General features: G+C 36.6%; 1 protein-coding gene across 7 annotated transcripts in view; it reads left to right on the forward strand.

Moving 5' to 3' along the window:
- Window positions 1-3,656: 3,656 nt before the first annotated feature.
- Window positions 3,657-20,188, forward strand: part of polr3g (polymerase (RNA) III (DNA directed) polypeptide G) — a 36,094-nt gene continuing 19,562 nt past the window's right edge. The window contains exons 1-5 of one of the 7 annotated variants that reach the window (XM_039759329.1): window positions 3,657-3,742; window positions 4,879-4,999; window positions 11,166-11,295; window positions 14,286-14,315; window positions 19,752-19,820. In XM_039759329.1, the coding sequence (XP_039615263.1) occupies window positions 3,696-3,742; window positions 4,879-4,999; window positions 11,166-11,295; window positions 14,286-14,315; window positions 19,752-19,820 (397 nt within the window). In that variant the 5' untranslated portion in view covers window positions 3,657-3,695. The other 6 variants (XM_039759333.1, XM_039759332.1, XM_039759335.1 and 3 more) reach the window with 6 other exon arrangements.

Here is a 20,188-nt window from a genome sequence, read left to right on the forward strand (position 1 = left end):
ATCTACATCTTCATCCAGCAGCACCACAAAAAACAAGTAGTCAATGAAAACACTACATATGCTAGACTTTAAACCTTGAATATAAAAATGTGACAAGCAAATCTGACACACATTTGTCACTGTTCACAATCTTTCAAAAGTAGAAGTGTCCAATTACCAACAATACCATAAATTTCTAACCATTGTTTTGCCATTTTGCATTCTAGCACCGTGTTTCTGATTGTGAAAAGCAGCAAAACCTTGTAGGCTGCATAACATGTCATTTACTTCTGCTACAGTATATTTTGCTTCCCTTGCTTTTGACGTCTACAACTGCAGAATGCGAAAAGGCAGCAAAAATGGCAGAACTCCGTTAGCCGTGTATATCACATTTTGCTTCACTTGATTTTTACGTCGACTGCAGCGACGATAGCGAAGGCAGAAAAAATAACACAGCATGTTTTTTTGTTTGTTTTTAAACATGAAACATAATCGGACAAACAGTTTCTTCACAATTACTTAAATTGTCACGAAAATCTGTGGCCACTGCAACTTCCCAAGAAAAAAGCATGTTCTGAATTGTCTGCACCTTCTCGTTCTATTCGACATCTAAACTGACGAATTCCGGTTATAAAGTTTGTTTAACGTTGTCTTACATTCAGCACTGATGTAATGATGTGCTCTACATTTTTAAAGCGTCGTTTATCAATATATAGTATTGTAGGCATAAATACAAAATACATGAATACCGTAATCGCGAATATAATAAGGAATTACATTTACTCTAAGCAATTAAGCAAACATAATACAGTATACTGCATTTGTTTATGCATGTGTTTCCTTGGCTTACTGAGAGAACAGAACTCTAGGAACGCTAACGGTTGTGACAGATTTCCATAACACCGCCTTGCAAGCATAGCTCCCGCGTATACAAGGGTACGGCTTATCTGGGGCCCGCCCTCCTAGTACCGCCCCCTAAGGTTAGTCAGTCAGTCAGTCATTTTCCAACCCACTATATCCTAACACCATAGACATACAGTACAGTATATAGATAGACGCTGCATTCACTGTGTTGCCCTGTCGACACGACACGTCAGCGCGTCCGCCCCATTGCGAGTGGCAACAGTGACATTTAAACTAATAACAGGTAGACGTGGAAACCGGGTTTTCTGACGAAAAACAATAACGTTTAAAACAGTATCGTTTACATACAACGGATTTTGGCGAATCGTTTACATGCAATTATTTATATCCATTTATACACTAATAATGGCAATTATTAAATAATAATAATTATTATTAATATTAAATAATTCCTCCCATATAAGTAACATTTCTCGGACTGCCTTCTTCCATCTCTGAAACATTTCTAGACTTTGTCTTGTTCTTACCAAACACAGTACTGAAGTATTGGTTAATGCCCTAGTCACCTCACGTATAGATTACTGTAATGCTATTCTATCTGGCATCCCACAAAAACATATCCATCGCTTAAAATTTCTTCAAAATTCTGCTGCCAGGATAATAACCTGCTGTTTTAAATCCACTGAACATATTACACGTATTCTCTCTCAACTTCACTGACTCCCTGTTCACTACTGAATACAATACAAAATACTGCTCTTAACATTTAAAGCTCTCCACAACCTCACTGATCTCCTACAGACTTGCACTCCTTTTTCTCACTCAGATCCTCATCTGCAGCTCTACTGTCTGTACCACACATCAAACTCTGTGCTATGGGAGCTCGAGCGTCTCTCATAGTGCTCCTCAAGTTGGGAATTCTCTTCCCTCTCATATACGTTAGCTCGATTCAATAACACTTTTTAAAACTGCCCTCAAAACTTATCTTTTCAAACTGGCATACCAATTGTGAATTTTGCATTGTTACTGCCAGTTATCTTTGTTTGTATACTAATTATTTCTTTTTGATTTATCATTCTCTTGTTTTAATTTTACTAATTTTGTTTAATTTAATTGTAAGGTGACCTTGAGTGCTAAGAAAGGTGCCTATTAAATAAAATATTATTATTATTATTATTATTATTATTAATAATAATAATTATTATTATTATTGAGACAAACACTTGACCAATGCCTGAAAGTCAAAATAGTAAGAATGCAACTGGCAGTCTGGTCTTTCTTTTAACAGTGAAATGATACACTCAATGGCAAAAATAAACAAATTGATAATAATTTCTGAAAACATTTCACTCATTCCTCTCTCAATCTGTCTCTCTCTCACACACACATGCACACACACACAATGTGGTTACTTAATTATATACAGGATTGGACCTAAAATCCTTGAAACAGAACTGTCTTCCATAGCTTTTTCTGTGTGTTGCCTGTCAGTAATCTGAGAGTATTCAGTCTGGCAATATGGTGCAGCCTTAGGTTGTAGAAGACAGACACAACTAAAGACATGAGTATAAAATGATGGTTGTCAATTTCAAACTGTGTTTCCTCAATGTGCTCCTTGAGAAAAAAATACATTATCTGAACCAATCTCAGCCCAAACAAACTGATTGATCAAAGTTACACTGACAGCTTGCCCTAATGTCGACTGTCGGATAACACACTTTGACCACCTTGACTGTACCCTCAGAAGGAATCATCAAACCTCCTTTTTTAATGTGAGCAAGTGGTAGCTTTGATCATATGATGCCGGTGCAGCATCTGTTACCAAACTAGCACGGCACACATCACAGGACAGCTTTCTCAAAATCTGTTGAACGACAAACCCTGAGATGTAAACAAGGACATTTTCCACGAGGCCACCAAAGTGAGATGGTAAATACCTATGGTCACACACAATTGCAGGAATATTTACAAAAGAGGATGGAAGCTGTTCTTTCTTTTGCTGCTGGTGTAGAGGACATCTCAACAGCAGACAGGGAGACAGTCTCATCCTGTGCTGCCACGTTTCCAGATGTGCTTGGAGAGACACCACACCGAACCTGAGACGATGCAAAATGGCCTGGAACTGACCAGATGAAGGGTTGTTATTCCAGCCCCCTAAAACATACATGCACCACTTTTACAGATCTTTACTCTTTTTCAGTTGAATTTCTTGAGAAAGAAACAAAAAAACTGCACTGCTAGTAACAGTTTGGCTTAATAAATTGTACAAAGTGATCGATTTACATGCTTGTCTGTCTGTTCCCACAAAGTCAATCAATCACAGCTGTCAGTCTGGGGATATTATAAAGACAATGCAATTACCATGGTAACACAGCACATGAATGCATAATTTTGCTAGTTATGCCTGGCGTAGCTAAAGTTAAGATTATAAAATGGGATTTTCTAATGGTCAAATATAACCAAAACAATTGTTCAGCCTTACCTATGAAATGTAATCCCCAATGATCTGGTTTGGAGCGTACAGCAGTTTGTACAATCTCAAGCAGCACATGCGTGAGGCATCTTTATCCACTACTTCACTCCACAGCAGTGCCACTCGCAATATGGCGGCGACGTTGACGTACGATGCTTCTGGTCATACGGCGTCTAGTAATGCTATGTCTATGCTCAACACAGGGTCACGGGGTCGAACATTCCAATTTGAAAGCGTCACTCTTTTCTAGTCCAATGAATAGCGTCTCATGAATGTAGGCGGGACTTTAATTAGTCATCTTCTAGAAAACCAATGAGCTTCGAGAGAGATTTGTCAATCGTTAAAAAAAAGTTTAAAGGGACGCCCTTCTAGGGCGCTAATGTGTTTATTCCTTGCTGCATTATTTCTACGTGGGGGAGAGGAAAGGTAGTGTTTTTGTGCGCAAGCGCATTGGTGTAATCTGGTAAGGGGTTATTTGTAAAGCTAGTGTACTGCGGGTGCTGCTTCGTTTGGAATAAAGGAGTTTGGTAGAAGAGCAGATGGAAAGCAACCAACTATGAAAAACCTTGTGTTGCCTTCATAGCAGGAGCACGATGGTGTAGCGTGGGTGGGTGTAATAATCCCATGCTTGTCCTCCCTTAAACGCAGTGGGAGGAACACCCTATCGGTAGTTGCAAATGTGCTGAGTCGTAAACTTCTGTCATAGTGTGATATTCGTTACTGAATACAATCATACTCATTTTAACTAAGCGAATTTACTTTTGTCACAAATTACATTCCGCTGGTATATATATATATTTTTTTTGTTATTTAGCCAAATCACAGTAACCAATAAGTACTGTAAGCCATTAGTTTTGCAGTAGCATGCGAGTTTAGCACTATGAATTTGGAAGCTATTCCGTATTGCTACACTGCTTTATTTTATGCAACATTGTTACATTGGATAAAATATATATTCGATTTATTAGTTCTGTATAAAACCATTGATGCATTTTAAAGTATTCAAGAAGCTTGGAGAACTGATATACTGTTAAAATACATCCAAACATTTTTAATTAATCACCCCCTTTAAATAACTGCATGCCAGGAAACTGCATGATTGAAAATTATACTTTTACAGAGCTGACTTCAGATTCGTTTCCAGGTGTACATAAACAGACTGTTACGTCGCTTATAATTTGCCTTTTACAATTCAGATTTGACGCACCTCTAAATAAAGTAGAGATCAGGTTATGACAAATCAGCAGCCGTATATTCACATTCTGGTGGTCATTTATTCCTAACGTCGTTGTTCAGCATTCTTGTGATAGGAGATGTACTGTATAGCTAAGGGTAAAATTTGATCTCTTGTTCAATACATAGATTATTCTGTAATTCAATGTGCATTCTGTGTAAAATCTGAACTGAAGTTTACTAAGTAAAATTATAAAGAATTTCAGAACACAAAGTTGGCTCAAGTAGTGCCTTATTTGTAGTTGTGTCTTATGGCAGAATTAATTAATAATACATTATTATTTATCTGTGTGTAGCTGAAATGTTGCATAATTACAGGAATTTTGCAGGTCGGCAATGGCAGGAAGAGGTAGAGGGCGTGCAGCTTTTACATTTAATATCGAGGCCTTGGGACTTGCCAAAGGTGAAAGCTTGCCGGAATCAGCATTCCAACCAAAGCCTTTATACCCTGTAAGTATACAGCCCAATATTCGTTAAATACATTCTATATGTTTGTAAGACTAGCTCATCTGTCTAAATTCTTGCAATTGTAGTAATGAAAATTAATATATATACTGTATATATAGGTAGTGCTATTTAAGATAGTATTCTAGAAATTTAGATTTATGGTCCCATTGCAGATCAGGGTGCAGTTATTTCTTCCATGAACAATTGTTTTCACAGTGAGACTTAACTGAGTTGAGTTTAACCAAATGTAACATTTATTGCAAGGCAACATTTTTGCTAGGAGTTTGCTACATAAGAAGTAGAAAAGAAGACGAAGATATAATAGTAAAATACAATTGAGTATAATACACAGTTCATGACATTTTAACATAAAATTCTCATATCAACTTAATGTAATACAGGTTTGAAGATGGCCAGTTGGCATTTGGTTCAAAAAAGGGGTAGTCACACTTGAACAAGTATACATTTGGAATTATCAATCAAACTAGCATGCAAATATTTTTCAATGTGGAGTGAAAGAGACTGTTTCCTGCAGAGGCATTAGCTCTCTTGGAAATGTGTTCTTTTAAAATTGTGGCATATTAAATAATTAAACAACATCATGATATACCAAAAAAGGCGATATCCCTCCCATAGTGATTACGGCGGTACAAGAATCACATGAGACAAAATATCTTTTAGCTTACATTTACTGACGTTTTACGCGGTTACAGACGGGGAGGCATATGGACAGACTTTTATCCAGGTGGGAAATCTGGATCAACACAGTCAGCCATTTTCTCTGTCCCCACGCTGGGAGGTTTTTCAACAACTTTGTGTCGACGCAGCCTCGAAGGGTCTGGCCACTGTCCAGACCTTTTATATGGTTCTTGCTTCACTTGCTGGTCGTCTCCGTCCCCAAACCAGGGCTGAATTCCTCCCCCACAAAATACAGAAATATCATAGTGCTTACATGCCGATTCTCATTCTCCCAATAAGGAAAGAAGATTTGTGCTGATAGAGGACAGAAATACCCTAACCTGTGTTTAAGCTGACTATACACGCCTCCAGTTGTCTCTGGCTATCTACTCCAATGCTTGGCTAGCAATTCTAACTGCTGAGCCCCTGTGTGCCACAGTTAACATGCACATGTGAATAAAACTCATAACAGTATTGTCCAGATATAGCGACATAAAGAAACATGTAGTATAACAGAGACTGCCAGAGGAAAATTCATGCAGACATGGAGAAAATGTGAAAACTCTAAACAGACAGTGATTCGCTTCTGGATTAAAGTCCTTGACGCTGGATCCATGAGGCAGCAGTGCTGACAACTGTACTATCATGCTGCCCATTTACTATATGATCACTATGTTATTTACAACCACAGTATATTAATATAGTGCACAAAACATAATTGGTACATAAAATAACGTGACAATGTATAGAACTGCACTTATTGTATAACCTTGCACTTTATAAGCAAAAGTCAATATTATTTATGTTGTATGGCGGTGTTTGGAGATTAGGGGATTCAAAGGTTAGTATGAAATTAGAATTAATCAGAGCAACTGTAGTAAGAAATAAGGCAATTACATTTCAAGTAGTTCTTTCTTTCAGTGACTGGTAACATTTCTGTAATGGTGATAATTAAAAGATTTAGTAGCCTGGGTGAGTGTATTAGTTTGAGTCTGTGCTAAGAGAATTCTGTAATGCTACTTCAACATGATCTGTTAATATTCTGGTTTAATTTTGCACGTGTTTTATTAAAGGTCAGTGTATTCAGTTTTATTTTATCTCTTTCAGAATAAATTTAGACCTTCTCAGCACTGTTTTTGATTTTTTTTTTTAAATTGTTGATGTTGTCAATACTGTTCCCTCATAAGTGTTGCGATTGTGAAGTCAAAGTGAGTGAGTGTTGTGTACACAAACTGTTTTCATTCGAACTGAAAAACTGAATAAGATCTTTATTTCTGGATATATCTGTGTTTGTACTGTTAAATGTTTCAGAATAATGCTACATTTCATGTTCTTGCCTAACATTATAGGACATGCTAATTTTGGCATATTAGCATAAAATAGTATAAAATCTAGTATTTGGTTGGAACTTTTTAGCATGTTTTAAGACTTCAGCTCTTTGAAATACTGTAATTTAGCTCCTGTTTTTTTTCCATTAAGATGTTTTACCAAACTTTTTTTTTACAAGGTATTTCTAGTTGCTGTTTGTTTGGAGTATTTCTTGACTTAAGACTTGTTTTTTGGAAATTTATATTCAGTTTTGATTAGTTGTGGATTATCTGACACTTTCTCCCTTTATACCGCAATAAAATCTTTTGAATCGTTATCTTGTTGCATGATGAAGCTCTGCCTAATTAATTTGGAAGCTAAGAAAAAGTGAGTTGGATGAAGAAATGGCCATGCATGCTCAATGTTTTAGTGATAACATTGTGTGTTGTGCAGTTTCTTTGTACACACATTCATATTGTAATCCATTGTGGTAGACATTTATCTTGTTTCATCTATATATAATTCTTAGTTCCATAGCTGTACTAGCTCATTTCCATACACTGTCTCTCTTTCTAAACCCAAGGCCCTTCTGCAGCATATGCAATGTTTCAGGGATCATTTGAAAAAGACACATTTGCATCCACCCAATAAGAAGGATATAAAAGGTGATCTTATTTATTTAAGAAATGTAATAAATATAGTAGATCTTTGTTTTACATCCAGGTACTACAACAATTTGAAATAGAAAACAAGTTTGTTATTCAAAAACGAATGCATTGATTTAAAGCCACTGCAGGTTAAAATCTTAATGAGGTAATAACTGTTGTAGCCTGCAAATGATGTGGTTAGTGCTCATGAAGATCCTAGATAAACACATGTCATCTTCAGGGTTCAGCCTGGTCCTTTAAATTTTGAGGGCTGTTTGCAGAAAATCCTGACTCGTATAGTTAGGCGGTGCGCTACATTAACACTTTATGTGCAACATCTTGACACATGTGATACTCTGTGCCATGCTAAGACTTAGTTAGGGTAGTCATCAGATGACAAGTCAGTTATTTCTTAGGATTTGAATGAGAAAGTAACAGTAAGGTTTTCCTAAAGGTTCTCAAAGAATGGACTTGCAATACACAGGTATTCTGCTTTGTTTTTTTCTGTGAGCACCTGGAAACAAGAGTTACATTTTTCCAAAATCCTAGACATATGCTCTATCAGTTGGTGTTTGACACTAAACCACATTTGTCTCTCTAGAATAATCTGTTTGTTCAAACATGTCTGTAGTTTCTAAAGCTCTGATTTTTCTTTTAAAGGCTTCATCTTGATTGTGTCTTGCAGTATTGTTTGTATTTACACCCTACATTGTTTTGCCTCTTTAATTTTGAAAGAGAAAATGAGAAAAAAAAAATAGCTTCCTCAACTTTTTCAATCATATTTCATGTATATGAGTTGATAACACATTTTAGACTCGTCCAGTTGGAAAGCAAAGTTATTCTCATGAAGTAGTTGAACAGTGGATGAAATAAGATATCCTTCAATGTGGATGAGATTTACCATTTCACAATGTCATTGAAGATTGGTATTCTTTGCAGTTCTTTCATTTTTTTTATTCTTCAGATAGTTTACAACCTCAGTAACACAAAGCATGATCACAGTTTTCCAAGTATACAGTATGTGCTTTTTGTTTTCCTGAGCTCTTTCTGAAGCCGCAACTTGCAAAATCTTCTTCTAGTCTCTTATTTACTATGGTTATGACTTTAATCATTGCCCTGCTCCCTTGACATAACTAAAACCCTTAGGTAAAGTATCTTTACTTTTACTTTCAACGTTTTACCTCATTATCATTCGCCTTGAGTGTCTGCCTTTTACAGTACTTACAGATGCTGTATGTGAACTGTAGCTCATATTCTTCGATGCTAGTGATAAGGCGATCAAAGTGGTGGTATGGTACTACTTTTATACTGTGGGTTTGTAAGTAAACCACAAACACTGGAACACGTTGGATTTTTTTTATATCAACATTAATGGCTTAATTAACTTCCATTGCTGCAGAAAAGTTGCAAATTGTTAACCCATTACTTGTCCCCTGAAAAATACTTTAACTCTTAATTTTAGTTTTTGGTAACCTAAACTTTTTTTAACCTCTCTGTGTACTGCTTACGTTTGTATCACTCCAGATTATATGGGTGGTATGCCTTACAGGAAGGACACCAGGGTTTGCGTCCCCTGTCCTCCCTGCATGGGGTTTGCATGTACTCCTCATGTCTGAACAATCTGAGCCAATTCTGCACCCATTGAAAAACATCATCCTGAACTCCTTCTTATTCATTTTCCAGTCCTTCGGAATCTCCCCATTGTGCAGTGACTTCCTAAAACTAGGTGTTATGGATTTATATACATACTCGCTAACTTGAAAACTTGAGGGTAAATATTATCTGGTCCTGGTGATTTGGTTGATTTCAGCCTATTTAATCTGAGCAGTACTTCTCCCTCTACAATTTCAAAATCCTTCAGTATCTCCTTAGTAGTCTCATTTACTGCTGGGAGGTTATCCACTTTATCACTTGTGAAGATCTCAGAAAAATGTAAGTTTAGAGTGTTTGCTATTTCACGGACTATCTTTTAATTCCCCTTTACTATTTCTGATGCACTTAACCTCCTCCTTGATACCCTACAATTCACTTTGGAGTTTAGTCTTGTATGCTTTTTTAAAGCTGTTTTTTTTTTCTCTTTGCAGCTTCTTTTTTAACTCTTTATAACCCACCGTGGAGTTTTTTTTAAATTTCCTGTTTATTCCAAATTTAGTATGTACCTGTCCTGCATTACATGTGAAACATTTTAAAATCTGTTCCACTGCTCCTCGACGGTCTCCACACTTAAATGCCTTTCCCAGTCTATCCTGACTTTGCTGCATCTGCTCAAACTTTGCCCCACCAAAGTTAAACTTGGCAATTTTAGTCTTTGCATCCACATTTATAAACAGTGAAAACTGTATTATATTATGGTTACTTGACCATAGTGGTTCAATCACCTCTACGTCCTCAATTCTGTCTTGATTGTTACAAAATACTAAATCCAGGCAAGCTTCACCCTGTCTTGGTGCTTTAACATATTGTGTTAGAAAACAGTCACTGATTACTTCTAAAAACTCCATTTGCAAGGTCATCCCAGTTAATGTTTGGATAATTAAAGTCCTCCGTCACTATAATATCCCCTTGTAAACTTGCCTTTTTAATATTACTAATAAGATATTTGTTGAAATTACTGTCTGCGTTGGGTGGTCTATAACACACTCCTCTTTCTCCAGTGCTTTCCATGCGAAGCCACATGTCCTTACTAAAATGCGGTTCGTCATCCAACTGAAGAATATTTGCATTTTAATTCTGTTTGACATAAACAGCAACTCCACCTCCTTTTCACTTCTATCTATCCTTCCTAAAAATGTGTATCCCTCTGTTATACTCATCCCCATCTTTGTTATTTAGTGAGGTTTTCGTTATTGCTATAATATCATAATTATGCTCTCCCCTGCATAGGTTTTCTCCAGGTGCTCTTAGTGTGTGTATGTGTGTTCACCCTGTGATGACATGAGCCATGTCCAGAGTTTGTTCCTGCCTTCCACTCTATGGTAGCTGGGATAGACTCCAGCCCGACCAGCCTCAGACCCCCAAGCCTGCTCAGGACAAAGCGGTTGAAGAAAAATCAATGACTGACATTTCATTATTCACTAGCAGGGCTGGCCTTACAATAGAGACGAACTAGATGGGCAGTTAGAGTGATGGCATGTTGCTAACTATAATAAACCTAGCCAGTGGTGGACTCTAGGTGATTTTTCCCTGCTGCCATACCATTTAGTTTTGTCTTACCAGTTACTTTGTCTAGTCTTCTTGCACTGCCTGCCAATGCTTGATGCAGGGATTGCTTTATTTACTAAGTTCATTTGTCCCAATACTTGTGCTTATATGATAAGTGGTGGTATTCTAAAATTTTACAGCATAAATTGTACAATATACATGGAGATAAAATAAAAAATTTTGTGTGTCTCATACTGTATTATGTTTTTATCTGAAATCCCAATTGCTTGTGATTACAGTAAAAAAAGAGTTTTGATCTCGCTATCACTATAGTTATGGAAGCCACTGCTTATTAGGTACATGCTAACAATATTTTTTTCAAAATTTGATTTTAGATAGTTGACTCCAAACCTGTGCCGTTAAAAACTGGAGAAGGTGAGGATTACATGTTGGCATTAAAGCAAGAGATCCGAGGAAGTATGAAAGCACTCCCTTACTATATATTGTTACCTGACCATAAAACAGGTAAATATTTTCATTTCCTTATGTCTGTTTTTATACCTGCTTAATTTTAGTTGTGTCATCAGTTGTAAAACAACATGTTACAAATCTTGTAATACGAGATCAATTGTATCAAAATCAAATTCCATAATGTCAGCCACATTTTTGTGCTTCTTAAAAATAAATTGTCTGTTAACCATTTTACAATGACTAAAGAAGAATATGGTGGATTTCCTGTAAAGCTAAAAAATGTTTATATTTACTTTCTGTATTCCATAGAAAACCTTGGTGTAGAGAACTAAGTAATATGGATATGTTCTAAAGAAACTGAAATGCTTTTACCTGTTTTTGATTGATTTCAATTACACACATCATTCAAGTCATCCATTTTGTATGTGTGTGTGTGTGTGTGTATAGATAGAGATATATAGATATAGATATTTTCACATCAAAACAAGGACACAATAGCCAATCAATCCATCAATATGTAAATAAAATTAAATAATTAATTATAAAAAAAATGAATAAATGTATATTGTTCAGATATGTCAAAATGGTATTTCAAAATAAACCTAATGAATGTCCCAGGAAGAAGCATTGAAATGACAGTGGACAGAAAAGACCCACAGAGGGCCTTTTTAGCACACTGTGGCTAAAAGTGCTCCAAGAGAGCGCCTCCTGAATGGAATGGAGGGTATTTTTAATTAATGGCATCCAATTTTGCCACCATCCTCTTTTCTTCTATGGCTTCTAGTGTTTCCATTATTTTTTCACATATCAAGCAGCACTTCGTACACTAGAATTACAAAGCAAAAGCATAATGTTAGGATTTTTTGCTCATTTATTAAAATAAATGTTCATCCATCCATTATCCAACCCGCTATATCCCAACTACAGGGTCATTATTTATATTTATTTTTTACATTTGCATCTCTATAAATATATTTTGAAGTGTGCCATTCAGAGCTAATGAGAATTTTGAATAAATAATGACAAGTCAAGAACTTATTTGTCTTGATTTAAGAAAAAATAACTACAGGGTGAGCCAAAAAGTAGTACCACATTTCAAATGTTCATTCTACAAAAATGCTCCAAGAAACAGTATACAAAATAATTTTTTTTCACTGTGTTTTAAAAATGATGTCTTCAAGGTGGTAGCCATCATTAGCGATACGCTCTTCACGATGATTACTCAACGCTCGCATGACTTGTTCCTCAACGCGCGCATGACTTGTTCGTCCATTTGAAGGGGAATAGTGGTGATTTCATGGCGAATAGTGTCCTTGAAGGCTTCAAGGTTTTGAGGTCAGTTTGTGTGTACACCTTTCACAGATCTCCACACCGTATGAGCTGTTCCTCCATACTGTTAAAAACAGGTATACACCACATCCATTTCTTCCAGTTGGGGCTGCAAAAAGTTCTCTAGCATTTCAATGTAACGTTCTGAAGTGACGGTGACTGTTGCTCCTTCCACCCCAAAACAATAAGGGCGTACAATGCCAAAATCTGGAAATGGCACACCAAACTGTAACACACTCACTGTCTCTGAAGTTCACGAGGGTTGGTTTCAGCCCAATAGCAAAAGTTTTGCTTAATTATGCAACCATTCAAATGGAAATGTGCCTTGATGATGGCATCTCGATGAATGGTTTGCAGAATGTTTGCACACAACTCTCGATGGCTCTCCCAGTCTCTCTCGGTAAGTTCCTGCACTACCATCATGAAAGTCTAGGAGATTACAGAAATGATAGTCTTAGAGTTTGGATGATTTCAGGTGTTTGTACAGTCCAAGGATGGAGATTTTTATGTTTAATGTTGCACCCATCTGTCTAAATTTAGCCATCCACTGAAAAATTGTTTTTCGATTTGGGATGTCATTGTTAGAAGGAATGCTGAAGTGCATTTGGAAGGCAGCATTGCATAGAGATGATGGATTCATTGTTTTTGAAGAACACTTCGACAGCGAAAGCTAAATTGTATAGGGTGGTCCAGATCTAATTATGCAATTTTCATTACGCTATAACTTAACTTAAGTTTATTACATAGAAAATCACCCGAAAAATCCTGGACCATCGAGAAGTGTGCGAACTGACGGCATGGAGAATTGTCTTCACACTGAACTGGAATCGTCCCTGCATAAATCAAAGTTATCCAGATGATCTGGATCTGCATAATTGGATCTGGACCACCCTGTATTATGAAACTGAAAACTACAAGGGATCGCCTATCAATGGACCCCCACCCCAACCCACTTGGCTGTCTCTACCTTGAACAATGACCTGGAGAAATGTGGTACTTCATTCTGGCTCACAGTGCTGTATCATCCAACTACAAATTTAAAATAAGTTTTAGCCTAAAATGCAGGGTTATGAAACAATACTCCTGAATATCATCATATTAAATTATGAGCTATGAGTTTTGAAACACATTCAAGAGTACAGGAAATGTTAAATGTCAATGAAGTGAGTTCTTTCATATTTCATAGTAACAACATCCTCAAACCTACTCAATCTCCATTTCTGGATTATGGAAAGCTAGCACATAAAATGGAGCTTGTCCATCACTGAACCCACTCATGCAAACTTCCATAAGCCCACTTTCATAGGACCAATTTGAAATCACAAATTAATCCAACACACACTTTTCGGGGAAGTGGAAGAAGACCAAAATAATTGGAAGAAATGCATGCAAACATGGGGAGAACATGTAAACTTCAAAGTAACCGATTCAGTCTCAGAACACTGGATCCTTGAAGCAGCAGTGCTAATGACTGTGAAACTTGTATCCTAATGAAGCCAATAGTTTTTCAAAGGTTGTATGGATGTATGGATGGATGGATGGATGGATGGTGTAGCTGTTACATGGGGTAATACATTAAAGCCAAACCTCAACTTTCTAAACTTGCTTATTCAGAGTGGGGTCACAGGCTAGCTGGAGCCTACCAATAGTAACATAATTAGCTTGTGCAGATAAAAATATGAGAATTATTTTTTGCATTAGTTATTTTTCCACAGAATGGTGTTTGAAGGTATATCTGAATTACGGTACAGTACACACCTTTTGTTTTGATGCAAGACTTTTTTTTAAGCATGTGAAATTATAATTTGTACTTTTATATAATAAACAAGCAACAAACCATCCTCCCCTCAACATGCTTAAGAACTTTGTGCATGGATAATGATGAGCTGATGCTGTCAATAACAGACTAGTAGGTGGTGGTAAAATGGTGAGACCTACTGGAATGTACCACAGGTTTACATTAAAGGCATTAATTTTAAAATACAGAGGATCTAGCTTGCTGTCCCATACAAAGTTGCCTGATTGAGTACATCAGTATTCATAATAACTCATGTTTAGAATGTTCACAACAGAGGAATCATTTTTAAAATAAGCATCTACAAGAGGGAGCAAACCCCTCCTGATCAGTAATCTGGACGAATTCAGACTGTATTTCAGTTAGGATCTTGCATTACAGCTTAAATTGTAATGTGCTGGGATTTTTAGTATATCTTATTCAGGTCAGTTTCATCCATACCCTCTACTGCTTTTTCCACTTTCTTCTGATCATATCATGTGTAATCCATGCAGTATGAAGTAGCATTTGATAAATAATTGGTTTAATATGGTTCTCTGCAATACTCACAATATTAACAGATCTACAGTATGTGCTTTTGCATTTTTTCCCTCTATGCATAAAATTGCATGGATGCTTTGAGGATACTTTTAAATGATAACTTCAGTGCGTATACAGTAAGTGGCTATGTAAATCATAATACAAAATCATCATCAATGCAGTTAAAAAAGAAATAGTTTTCTGTTTCATTATCTACAGAGATTATCTAAATGAGTTTCTTATCCATTTTATCCAGACTGTCAGTGCCTTGTAAGTGTGTTTTAGTTGTAAAACCTGCGTCTTAACTGCAAAACTCTGTGCCACAGTGAAGGAGGAAGGATGACTCTTGCCACAGGCCAGTGTCAAACAATTTTGTTCAAAGATTACATTTTTTCTTCAGGACATTGCACCTTTTATACTTTGCCACCTTACTTTTCCTCATCCTCATTCTGGATCTGTGCCTGTTCCATCCTCCGATGAGCTGCTATGGTGTAACAGAGCTCCTTAAGTGGTAGTGACTGCAGTGCTACTAGCTGAGCTCCAGCAGACCCCCATGACCCTGTGTTAGGATATAGTGGGTTGTAAATTGACTGACTGACTTAAAGTTTAGTGTCTCTTGCATTCTCCGATATTGTAGACATAAGGTACCCTTCAGATCCACTACACTCACTCGATGACGTCTTTCAATGTTGCAACTTGTCAGAAAGACATTTGGTTTGTGTTGACCGCAGCAAATCTTCAGTTTGAAAATTGACTTAACAATTTATAGTGAAAAGCTAGTTGCCAGATCATATCACATGGAGCGGCTGCTGCTTCACCACCTGTGGCCATGCCCTCGACCCTCTGCAGTTCGCATACCAGGAGAAGGTGGGAGCAGAGGATGCCATCATCTATATGCTACACCGATCCCTCTCCCACTTAGACAGAGGCAGTGGTGCTGTATGAATTATGTTTTTGGACTTCTCTAGCGCCTTCAACACCATCCAACTTCTTCTCCTTAGGGACAAGCTGACCAAAATGGGAGTAGATTCATACCTGGTGGCATGGATCGTGGACTATCTTACAGACAGACCTCGGTATGTGTGTCTCGGGAACCGCAGGTCTGACATTGTAGTCAGAAACACAAGATCACATCTATCTAGCTATGATTTGAACCTGAATAATTAATTTAAAAAAAAAAGTTTAACAAAAAGTAGGAAAATTTGACTACTTACTTTTATTTTTGATTTAGTTTTTGCGTAACTTATTCATCCATCCATCCATTTTCTTAACCTACTTCCATTATAATGAAAATCACTTGCATTTTTTATTTTGACCAAATAGAATATTTATTTTGGTTTTGTTGGTATTTAGATATAATTCTAATAACATTTAGTAGTATACAATGAGTATACTGTACATTTTCTTAGGGTATGATTTACTTTGGAATTGTTAACAACTAAGCACCAAATGTCAGAGTGGCTGTAATGCTAATACAGTATTGAAGCCAGTATGGTTTGAAGTTTTATTAGCAATATATAGAGCAGTAACCCTTTGTTCGGAATAAATGTGATTTAAGCTATTAGAAAAGTTTGTCAAACACCTGCTCCATCAATAATAAAACATCTGCCCCTACCCATCTTTTACACTTTTTTATACTTTGTGGTTTTGGTTTAAATAGGTTAATTTTAAGGTTAATGCATTTGTTGTGTTTAAACTAATTCCTGTAAGTTACTGATAGGATATGCATTTTTTAAAATTATTTTATCGAATTGCAGATTTCATTACAATAAAAATACTAAAAATCAGCAAGAAATACAGTACTTTCTCAGATCGAATGTCCCCTCCTCTAGCCAGCTGGAGAGCAAAAATAGAAAAAGATTTCCAATGATGTAATCACTCACAGATAGTAAAATATTCAGAACCTTAGCAGTGGTTGTCAATGTTCATTTAATTGTGAACAACAGTGATAGATATCATCTGTCAGATTGAAATGAATAAAACCGGACACAGACGCATGTATAGAGGAATTACTGAAGAATTTACTATCCATGCATAACCAAGTATGTACTGTATACTCAACTGAATGTTAAGCAGAGAAAAGTACTGGGCTACTTCAGATTGTGGAAGGATGTTTTATTATTACCTGGTTTGGTTTCTTTGGTATTCTCATTTTTTTTTATTGTGTGTTGTGTGTTTTTTGTTTTTTTTGTCTATGTTAAACTGTCTGCGGGGGCACATGCAAGCAAGCATTTCATTGTATGTGGTACTTGTACACATGACAAAGAATTGAATGAATGAATTGTTGTTTATATACTGAATATACAGGTGCCGGCCATAAAATTAGAATATCATGACAAAGTTGATTTATTTCAGTAATTCCATTCAAAAAGTGAAACTTTTATATTAGATTCCTTCATTACACACAGACTGATGTATTTCAAATGTTTATTTCTTTTAATTTCGATGATTATAACTGACAACTAATGAAAGTCCCAAATTCAGTATCTCGGAAAATTAGAATATTGTGAAAAGGTTCAATATTGAAGACACCTGGTGCCACACTCTAATCAGCTAATTAACTCAAAACACCTACAAAAGCCATTAAATGGTCTCTCAGTCTAGTTCTGTAGGCTACACAATCATGGGGAAGACTGCTGACTTGACAGTTGTCCAAAAGACGACCATTGACACCTTGCACAAGGAGGGCAAGACACAAAAGGTCATTGCTAAAGAAGGCTGGCTGTTCACAGAGCTCTGTGTCCAAGCACATTAATAGAGAGGCGAAGGGAAGGACAAGATGTGGTAGGAAAAAGTGTACAAGCAATAGGGATAACCGCACCCTGGAGGGGATTGTGAAACAAAACCCATTCAAAACAATGGGGAATCCACAAAGAGTGGACTGCAGCTGGAGTCAGTGCTTCAAGAACCACCACGCACAGACGTATGCAAGACATGGGTTTCAGCTGTGGCATTCCTTGTGTCAAGCCACTCTTGAACAAGAGACAGCGTCAGAAGCGTCTCGCCAGGGCTAAAGACAAAACTGCTGTTGAGTGGTCCAAAGTTATGTTCTCTAATGAAAGTAAATTTTGCATTTCCTTTGGAAATCAAGGTCCCAGAGTCTGGAGGAAGAGAGGAGAGGCACAGAATCCACATTGCTTGAGGTCCAGTGTAAAGTTTCCACAGTCAGTGATGGTTTGGGGTGCCATGTCATCTGCTGGTGTTGGTTCATTGTGTTTTCTGAGGTCCAAGGTCAACGCAGTCGTCTACCAGGAAGTTTTAGAGCACTTCATGCTTCCTGCTGCTGACAAACTTTATGGAGATGTAGATTTAATTTTCCAACAGGACCTGGCACCTGCACAAAGTGCCAAAGCTACCAGTACCTGGTTTAAGGACCATGGTATCCCTGTTCTTGATAAAGAACATATAAGGTTTTTAAACTATCATTTTTTTTCTGTGGTACCCCATTTGCTTCCATTGTAAAGCGCCAGTGAGGGCAAGATGTTTCTAAACATTTTATAGAAAAGACTTAACTTTAGAACACAATTTTGAGTGGTAAATGCATACCTCCATATACCATGTTTGTGAAGAAATAACTTCAACTAGAAAAATACCAGTCTCTTAACATTTTAAGTATCTAAATTCGTTATGTAGCTTTTGTGGCAGATTGCTTTGATTTTTACCACTGCATGCAGTCTATATAAAAAAGCATCATTTCTAGATGTATTTCCTGCCAACATACTGTTGTGATTAAAAGAGCTCTTGAAAATCAGAGTTTCTAGTACACTGTGTGCATTTATTCTTACTGTAAGTCAGGCTGTGGGTTTCTGTCATCATATACATTAAAACCATTCCAGCTAATACCTCTGAATAATTCAGATACATTAACAGAAAGTAGATGTAGATATCATAATATTTTATGTATTTTGTGAGAATGGAACCAGTTCTGGATAGACTACCATTACACAATCATGACTATTCTCATATGCACAGGGCTAGTTTAGATTTACGAAACATGTGAGAGGAAACTACTCAACTAAAGAAACTGGAGTAAATACATGTAAAATTCACGCAGAGGCAAATAAAACTAGTACTCAAGCACAGCTTTCCCATTATGGATTGTCTCATATATGGCTAGTGTTCTGTCTGCAAGTCTCTCCCTGTCCAAAGCAAGACCCATCATCAGCCTCCTCAACTCATCAGGCCAAAGTGATGTCGTTCTGCTGAATTAACTGCCTCAGCTTTTGATTGCTTGTCCTTATCTTGGAACAGGCTTACTATACTTCTGCACTCTCATTTTTGTATTGCAACACCAGTTTATATTTGCCATGTGCCACCTATTAATGCTGCTGCCTATTGGGAGCATTTCTATGCTCACCAAAGTGATTTAAATGATGTGCTTTAGTAAAGTGAAAAAATTAATATTCTTGACTTCCTGATCATTTATTTTAAAGTTTTTTACCCTCATTGCACAATGGCCCTTAACATTGCATTCAATTATATTGTGTTCACACCACCTCTTTTAGTTTTCTGTTAGCTGTATTGTGGGACCACTGCAGTGCATGCAAGGTTGGTTTAAGCAAAATGCATTAGATATTATATAGCAGGATTATTGATTATATTTGATAATTATTTGTTGCAGATAAAATTAAGGGTAAACTTCAAAAATGTATTCTTTTGAAAAGGGGTATTGTCTTAAACCTCATATCAGAAATGTAAATACACATACCTGCATTTTTACACTGGTAATGCAAGGGTGTATCCAGCGCTTGTGCATGGTTAAAAATATTAAAAGTTTATTATTTTCAGTTGCACATTTTATAATTTTGTAGTATGTACAATAATTATAATCTTCTGTCACTGTTTTACCCTATATGTATGCTTGTAGATGTGGAGCGATACAAGGAAAGGTATACACAGGAAATCCTGAAAAAATTGGATGATAGCTGGATACCAGGTAATCTGAGATTTTGTTGATTATTTTGAACTGGATTACCAACTGAATTCTATTTGAAATGTGAAAGAAATTTAAATAACAGTCTTGAACAAATATTAACAATTTGTATGCCTAACTGTCCAATGTGATCTTCAAGGAACACTCGCAAACTGACCTCAAACCCAAAATAAGCCAAGGAGGCCAAAGTATAAAAAAAAAAAGAAATAGATGTTTATCACAAAATAAAGGACAGAGTAGCCATAAATAACAATAGTTAACCTAAAACCTTTCTAATGGGAATTACCCATATTGTTAATCCATCTTCCAGGTGGGGTGTCTACTATACTTACCCATTACTCATGTTTGACCTTAACAAGTTCCCTCCTGCT

Source organism: Polypterus senegalus, chromosome 7 (assembly GCF_016835505.1).
Source record: "Polypterus senegalus isolate Bchr_013 chromosome 7, ASM1683550v1, whole genome shotgun sequence".
Lineage (NCBI taxonomy): Eukaryota > Metazoa > Chordata > Cladistia > Polypteriformes > Polypteridae > Polypterus > Polypterus senegalus.